The sequence below is a fragment of the Medicago sativa genome, chromosome 7, assembly GCF_051527215.1.
Source record: "Medicago sativa cultivar Bolivia chromosome 7, Bolivia_mono, whole genome shotgun sequence".
NCBI lineage: Eukaryota > Viridiplantae > Streptophyta > Magnoliopsida > Fabales > Fabaceae > Medicago > Medicago sativa.
This window is the reverse complement of record NC_140755.1, coordinates 75,616,133-75,625,219: the sequence shown is the minus strand read 5'-3', so window position 1 is coordinate 75,625,219 and position 9,087 is coordinate 75,616,133. Positions and strand designations below refer to the sequence as shown.

Sequence of the window (9,087 nt, the reverse complement as noted above, 5' to 3'; positions counted from 1 at the left end):
CAACTCTTGCGGCACTACGAACAAAACAAGCCCTAACAATAAAGATTTACTACAAAGGGTGTTGGAATAGGAAGAGTTGAAAAAGACAAACAAGGGTAAACAAACTGAGTTGTCACATACTCACGTGACAATAAAGTCACTTATATAATATAGTACTCCCTCCGTCCCGGTTTAAGTGACCTACTTTGGTTTTTCACACAGATTAAGAAAAGTGTATAAATGAAAGAGAGAGAAAATATTTGTACCAAATTACCCTTATAAAAGCAATGATTTGTTTCTCTTGTTTCAATAACCTCAACGAGACAAAACCTGCTGTTGCATTTAATTGAAGTCCAATTGCCTAGATAAATATACCATCATTAATGCTATACCATCATTAATGCTATGCATGTGTACAATATTGTCTTGGGCCATTTTTTCCTTAGCCAAATTTGTTATTGCGCCATTTAGCCAAATTTTCATTTTCAAAATAATTTTCCCACCAATTTAATTCTATAAAACCATGAGTTGTAATGGTAACAATACATATCCTATATGCAAAACAAATTCAAAAAAATGTCTCTAAGAGAAATAGATTTAAATGAAAATATTGGCTCTAGTGAAAGCAACCAAGAAAGACAACAATATTACATACCAGATCTGAATGTTAGTATTGAAGAATTAGGTGTTGGTTTTAATCAAAGTCCATCAAAAAATTCTTTACCTTTTGACTTAAACGATGAGCCATTCATTGAAGATGATACACAGATAGAAGAAATATTGCAACAATCAAATTCAAACACCAGTAAGTATATATATATATAGATGAATTCTTGTATTTATGTATGTGTTTGTTATATATAGACACACTTACCGTTTATTTATTATACTCCAGTTGCACCATATTGTTACATATTTTTATTTTTTTAATGTGTAAAATTCAGCTGATTCATTTCCACAAAATTCATCACATTCAATTCCTTGTGACTTCAACAATGAGGTAGATGAGATATCGTCTGCATCAAATTCACATTTGGGTATGTACAAATAAAATTCCTGTAAATGTACACTCAACGTTTTTATTTTTATTTTTAATAGCTGCACCGTAACAAATTTTTTATTATATATTTTATCACTACTAGTAATGTTTATATATAATTCAGATAATTCATTTACACAAAATTCCTCATCGCATTCAATTACTTGTGATTTCTACGATGAGCAAGAAGAGATATTGCCTGCATCAGATTCACATTTGGGTATGTATAAATATATAATTAATTACTAGTAGTATGATTAATTATATAATTTATATGATTAATTAATTTATATGGTATTCGTAAATGACAGCTATAATTATTTGTTTCTTGTTAAAAAAACTAGTATAATTATTTTATTATTTGCAGGAGAAATTAGTGCCAATGATGTGACAAGTTCGCAAGTTTTGGAAGCACCAAGAAGAAGTTCCAGAAATTTGTTGAATGAGAATAGAATGGCAATATTTAATGTTGTTTTAGGTAGGAGTTTTGAGGGAAGACTTATAAAAGGGACACTTGATATGGTGGGGTCACACTTTGGAGTTTCAAGAAGTACTATTCAGCGTATTTGGAAACGAGGAAAAGAGAGTGGTGTTCATGTCAATGTGTCCCATAAAAGAAAAAATTGTGGTCGCAGGAAAACTCAAATTGATTTCGATGGAATTCGTGATATCCCTTTGCATAAAAGGACATCTGTTAGATCTACTTCTTATGCATTGAATGTGAGTAAGAGCACTTTGCATAGGGCTCTAAAGTCGGGTGTTATAAGAAGGCATTCAAATGCTATAAAGCCTTATTTGAAGGAAGAGAACAAAAGAGCTAGATTGCAATTTTGTCTATCAATGCTTGACCCTACTAGTCTGCCACATGATCCAACTTTTGTAGGGATGTATAACATGGTTCATATAGATGAGAAGTGGTTTTATAGGACAAAAAAGTCCGAGAATTACTATTTGCTACCGGATGAAGAAGATCCAATACGCGCTTGTAAAAGTAAAAATTTTATTGAAAAAGTTATGTTCTTAACTGTTGTAGCTCGCCCAAGGTTTGATGCACAGAAACGTGAAATATTTTCTGGAAAAATTGGTGTATTTCCCTTGGTCACACAAGAGCCGGCTAAAAGGAATAGTGTTAATAGAGCATCCGGAACTCTAGAAACCAAACCAATAACTTCCGTTACTAGACCAATTATTAAGTCATTCATGATCGATAAAGTTGTACCTGCCATGAAGGAAATATGGCCAATAGAGGAAAGAGGTTTTCCCATATTTATTCAACAAGATAATGCAAGAACACACATTGATATTAATGATGAGGACTTTCGTCGAGTGGCTTCACAAGATGGATTTGATATACGTTTGATGTGTCAACCGGCAAACTCTCCAGATTTAAATGTTTTAGATCTTGGTTTTTTTAATGCTATTCAATCCTTGCAACATAAGGAGGCGCCTAATTCTATTGATGAACTTGTGAAAGCAGTTGAAAATTCATTTGAAGCATTTTCAACAGTGAAGTCAAATCGAATTTTTCTAACTCTGCAGTCGTGTATGATTGAGATCATGAAGAAAGGAGGTAGCAACAAGTACAAACTCCAGCATTTAAAGAAGAAAAAATTGGAACGTCAAGGAAAGCTTCCTACCCGATTGAAATGTGATGCAACATTAGTGGAGGATGTACTTAAGTATTTAGAGTAATTTTATGTTAATCTTTTCCCTTATTGCTACTTTCCCTTGTCGCTACTGCAACTATGAATGTTTATCTTTTCAAAATTTTATGTTAATCTTCTCATTTACTTGAATTATAAAAATGAATACTCTTGTGCTGCACATTTAATATTCCAATACATAAAGAAAACCATAAACCATACTCCAGTACATGCCTGACAAACTACAAAACAGAACCGTTAACGATAGATTCCAACTCCAGTTACGATTTCAGCATATACTAAGCAAAATAAAAAGCATAAACTTCAACCTTAAAAAAAACTTGGAACGTAAATGTTCAACATGTTCTTCACCTCTTCTTTGATTTCTTCCTCATGCAAGTGAATTTCTTCTAAACCTTCATCTTCTTCCTCATGCAATTGAATTTCTTCTAAACCTTCATCTTCTTCCTCATGCAAGTCTCTTTCTTCTAAACCTTCATCTTCCATCGGCAAATCATTCAAATCAAAATCATGATGTGCAGGCAAATTCAAATCAAAATCATGATGTGCAGGCAACCTTGCTATGTTATTATTCTCAATACCATCATCATCTGTATCACTCTCCATATCTAAAGAGTCTTCTACTCTTTCTACTTCAATACCATCTTCATTTGAATCGCTTTCCATATCTAAAGAGTCTTCTACTCTTTCTACTTCAAGGCCATCTTCATTTGCATCTCTCCCTAAATCTTGAGAGTCTTTCACTTTTTGATCTTCAAAGTCATATTCTTGTGCATCATTCTCCAACTCTACAGAATCTTCCACTCTTTCTACTTCAAAATCATCTTCAACACTATCAATGACTAGTTTAGTAGACATGGTTCTGTAATTAGTTTTTCCTTTTTTTTACAAGTACTCCATAAGCAGGAAATGAGTTACCTTTATTTATTCTATTTTAAACGTCTCTTCATATTTTACAGGTGAAACTTACTCATGTACAGTACTAGTACCTTGTTGTAGTTTCATGTGCCTTTACATTAAATGCTTTACGGCTCCTGTTGGGTGCCCCTACGAAAAGTTTGCATGGGGAGCAACAAATCTAAATTTTTCTTTCCATGTAATGATTGAGTTAAAAGCATTTATAAGGGTTAAAATTGGAAAAATAGTGTTGAAAAGTAAAATGGGTCAGTTATTTTGGGACACTTTTTTTTAGGAAATGGGTCACTTAAACCGGGACGGAGGGAGGAGTATTTATTTTTACTCTTACAAAGTGGGGTCCAAGTTATGCTGAAACAGTGTCCTATTCTAGGTCATAGTGGGGGTCGGGGGATGTTGGAGGTTACCAAATAGAGAAAGTTTTCATGAGTGTCTAAGGTGCATTAATGTCAATTTCCATTTTTGGGTGTGGCCCTCACAGTATACAGTAACTATCAGCCAGTTGAGCCTTTCAAAGCCTCTCATTGTGCATGATCTTGGCTTTATTTCCTTGTAGTGGTGAAGGAACAAAATAGTAGTAATTTTTTGGACTTATAGCTTGTCTCTATTTGAAATTTATTTCATTCTATTTATCATAATTAGAGAAATTTAGACATATTTTATTTTATTAATGATATAAGATAAGTTTGTTTTTGGAAAGAAAAACAAAACATATTTTATGTTATTTTTAAAAATAATTTATTGCTAATTTTTTATATCTTTTAATAGTGTTTAGTTTTTTCCCTTAAACTTAGCAATCATAGAAGTTGTGAAAAAAATGCATAAAGCATGGGTAAGAATGAGATGCATGACATTGACAGTATGCTATCACCATCGTTGAGCGTTGAGCTTTAAAAGATACTCTCATGACACTGCATATATCTCATGTGCAAACCATTATTAATAAACCTGTCATTTTATTTTATTTTATTTTTCTCTTGTAATTGTAAGTTTGAAAAGTCAGTTTTTTTTGGGGGTGGGATTGGAGAATCCTAGAGAATGTGTTTGCCATGGTTATTAGAAAAAAGATGACACCTTGAAGTGGAGTTGAGGGTAAATAAGAAGAACCAATTTGGTGTTGTGTTACTGTTGATTTCTTTCATCACAATTGAATACATGGAATTTGTACATTCAATAGTAAAGATAGAATCATTTTAAATTTAATCCAGACCTTATTACTATAATCAAGACCAAAATCAATATGATATCTCACAACTTGTTAGCGTCTTAATTTAGTCTCTGACAAAAAATAATACACAAATTAATAGGTCTTAAATTTGTCATGAGGACAAAGTAGTCACTCTATTAATTTTGAGTCATATTTGGCCGATTGGTGGCTAACATATTGGTTACTGATGTCACCTTGGAAAAAATTGTTGACGCATAACATTTTTGGGCAAAATTATAGTCCCTCACACTTTTGTTAAAAAAAAAATCAAAATTAGCTACTAAAGAGGCTCAAATTAATCCCTCACTTTTTTAGGTCAAGATAAATCCATGCTTATTTATTTCTACTCTCTCAATCCCCTTTGGCTTCTCATTAGTAAAATAATTTGAAAATTTTACCCTCCACTTCTACATTTGTACCTCTGTCCATACAAACCAGTAAAAATACCAATTTTACTCTTTGTGCAATTTAACTTTTTACACTTTTATTTTTCATACTCATTTTTAACCTTTCCAAACTCTGGATAAGTTTCGGCATGTAAAAAGATTTTCGGTTTGTTTCTGGTGGGTGTTAAAAAACTTTGGAAAACTCAAATTAACTTTACCTTTTTAAAAAAATAAAATAAATCGGAAAAACCCAATTAACAAACTAAAAAAATATTAACAAATTAAAATAAAAAATAAAACAAAAATCAAAACCAGAAACGTTAGTAGGAGTTTTCAGTGTAATTTACAAACTGGAAATGTTAGCATAAGTTTTCAACAATAAATTAGCAAACTAGAAATCTATAAAATTACTATCTGGAAAAAGAAGAAGAAAAAAGGTAAACCGAAAATGTTAGGATGAGTTTCCCGGTACAAATTAGCAAACTGGAAACCTTAAAAGAAGTTGTTCGTTGTGTTTTTCAGACTTACTCTCTCATTCTTTGTTAACAGGAAACCTTTTGAACAAATTTAAACATTTAAATTAGTCAATTTTGAACAAACTTTTGTGTACATACAATAAGTATTGGAAGGGTTACATTAATGTCACTATCATAGGATACAATTTGTTCTTCGATGATTAGAAATGAACACATGTAAGTTACTTTGTGTACATATCACTGCTTACAAACTGTTCCATCTAAATATAATCTAAATTGAATACAAAATACAAATTGTACCATATAAATTGCCCAATTAATGTAATATGCATATGGGGCAGTTTATTCATGCATAGGTAGCTACGATAGTGACATTAATATTAAGTGTTTTAGGATGAATAATACTCCCTCCGTTTCAAAATGAGTGTCGCTTTAGCCAATTGCACACAGATTAAAGAATGAAATGAAATAATCATTAGACATAACACTTTTACTAAACTGCCCTTACTTTATAAGAAAAAAACAAACTTAAAGTTGCATTGAAAATTGTGTGAGAGAGAAATTGGAGAGGGTAAAGTTGGAAGAAAAAAATTAAAGTTGTATTGGAAATGTAAAGTGACATTCATTTTGAAACAAATTTTTTTAGCTAAAATGACACTAATTTTGAAACGGAGGGAGTAATAATAATAATAAATACAATGAGAGCTATATCACATGAGGAGCTTATTTGACCCAGAGTTGTGTGAGATTAATTTGGGTCTTTTTAGTAGTAGCTAATTTCTACATAAAAAAATGAGAGGGAAATTTGGGGCATATGTAATAAACCATCATCAGCTTTATCGGACACGATATCAACTAAAAGGTCAAAATTAATAAAAGAACTAGTTTGTCTCTCTTTGAAAATATTTGTGATTATTCTATAGAAAAAATATAGGTGATTAGTTTGGGTATTTTTTTTTTGTCAATACCGAATGAGTCACTAGTGAATTGGATCTTTAGTCTATATTCAAAGTATAGAAAATCATAACCTTACATAGAATTAATAAGAATTCAATGGTTGATGGATTGATCGAGGTTGAGATGAGTTTCTTCAACTGTGAACCGTTTGCTTCAAACGATTGACTTTGATGGACGAACTTTATCCCTCAATTGTGGGTTCTCTAAATTCTCTAATAGGTAAAATTGTTTTGGGTTTTTTAGCTATACCAAAATATTTATAAAATAATAAAGATAAAAGGATAAGAATGCAAAAATATTGGGACAGAACTAGGTGTAACTAATTTGGGACAACCGCACCCTCAAGTTATAAATATTTATGGTTGCTGGCTTCAGACATACACTCCATGCTCATCTGACTGCTTTTATTAACTGAAACGCGTGTAAATAATAAGCAATGTTTTTTTTTTATGTATAGATGTTTGCGACTTTTAAATAGTAACAAACTATATTTATCTTTTATCAACAATATCACAGGTATAATAAAAATTTCTTATATTTTTCAATAGCGTAAATAATATAACATTTGAAAGCAAATTTGTTTAAGGGTATAATTGGAATAATGAAAAATCCAGCCCAAAAAATTCATGTATTCCCTTTATATTACTATCATTAAGACTGCTCCGCGTGTAAATTATAAATAGGGGAATTAGTCACTTTAGTCTCTGAATGGGAAAGAAATAGTCACTTTAACCCCTGAATGCAGAGAAATTGCAAAACAGTCCCTGAATGTAGACTCTGTTGGTCAACTTCAGGGACTAAAGTGACGAACGGAGTCTACATACTAAATTGACTAACACAGTCTATATTGAAGGACTATTTTGCAATTTATCTGCATTCAGGGACTAAAGTGACGACTCATTTCCTATTCAGTGACTAAAGTGTCTAATCTCTCATTATAAATATATGCCTAGATGTTTATGACTTTTAAATAGTAATAAACTATGTTTCTTATTAAAAAAAAAAAAATTTGGCTATGTTTATCTTTTACCAACAATATAATCTATACTATATATAAAGGGATACTTGATTTTTTTGGGTTGGATTTATAATCTATACTATATCTTAGTTTTAGAAAGCTCATGATTAACATAAGTGATTTGGTCAATGAGTTTGTGATGACAGTCAGTCATACACTGTTTTTAGAGTCTTTTTGATTAAGTTTTTAGTCTATTATTATTAGTTTAGTATTTAATTTAAAGTTATTTTAAATAAATTGTCGTTTTTAATTTATTGAGTCTAGTGGTGTATTATTATTATCATCATTGGTTAGTGGTACATCAAAAGTACATAAGAAACATGTTTTGAATGAAAAGTGGGCAAAGAAACATTTATCATACTGGCATAGGTACACTTTTGGCATTTAAAAATGAAAGAAGGGCAACACATTTAGAGGAGGTGCGCTGGAAATAAAGGGAGTGATGGATGATTAAAAGAAGAATTGGGCTTTGACCAAATGATGGTGTTGACCCGAGAGAAGGAAAACGGCACAAAGAAGGGAGAAATAGCATATAAGCCATGACACATCACTAGAGGATATTATTCACGCTGTGGCACAAAAAGATTGACGTTTTGGAGAAGGCTGGATCACATTTGGAGACGTTTTGGGAAAAAGGTGGAGAACGAGCTACACACATCAGTGGGAAAATAACAATAGGAGAGGAGACCAAGAAATTCATGAGTATTTTCCTTTTGTCTTGTTTGTTTATTCTCATGGATATGATTAGCTAACTTTCTATTGATTAGGTCATATATGATTCTGTTCTAGCTCATGATCATGCAATCTGTAACTCTGAATTATTATGAATGTTATTTCAGTTTATTTAGTATAAATTGTGTGTAATGCTTTTATGATTATGATCCAATATAATTGATCTTAGAGATTATAGGACTGCTGACACCAACTTATAACTCAGACCTATTTATATTGTTCAACTTAACGGATGATCTAGGGATAGAAAATTGTTAGGTTGTGATTGTAAAATTAACGGACATAAAACCTTTGATGATTATAGGTTCACCTAAGGAATTAGGGAATTATAATCAGAGAAGAGGGCTCTGAGTCAAGGGATCGACCTGAGCTATTTTGTTAATTGTCGTAAACTGAATAACATTTGTATGATTTAGGTGCAGATTACTAATGAGTAATGGACAGATGATTCGAAAGATCTAATCCTTTCCCTTAACGTATTTCAAAACCAAGTTTATTTTTCAGTTATTTATTTATCATTGCAACCAAAACCAATTTGTCTAAGGCAACCCCCTATTTACATACATCTTGAATATTAATGAAATTGCCAAGTAGAGATTAGAACAGTCCATGTGGATACGAATTAAATTATTACTTCGATATAAGTTAGTACACTTGCTAAATTTGTAAGCTTGTAAGAAAAACAAGGAGAAAAGCAAGTCCTCCCATCTAAAG

The 9,087-nt window shown here is 31.5% G+C and overlaps 1 protein-coding gene across 1 annotated transcript; it reads left to right on the top strand.

Annotated features, from left to right (window-relative positions):
• Positions 1–502: 502 nt before the first annotated feature.
• On the top strand, positions 503–2,814 carry LOC146908522 (uncharacterized). Its single transcript, XM_085727858.1, has 3 exons — positions 503–794; positions 1,156–1,238; positions 1,386–2,814. The coding sequence occupies exons 1-3, from the start codon at positions 535–537 to the stop codon at positions 2,708–2,710; spliced, it is 1,668 nt and encodes a 555-aa protein (XP_085583984.1). The 5' UTR covers positions 503–534; the 3' UTR covers positions 2,711–2,814.
• Positions 2,815–9,087: the final 6,273 nt, after the last annotated feature.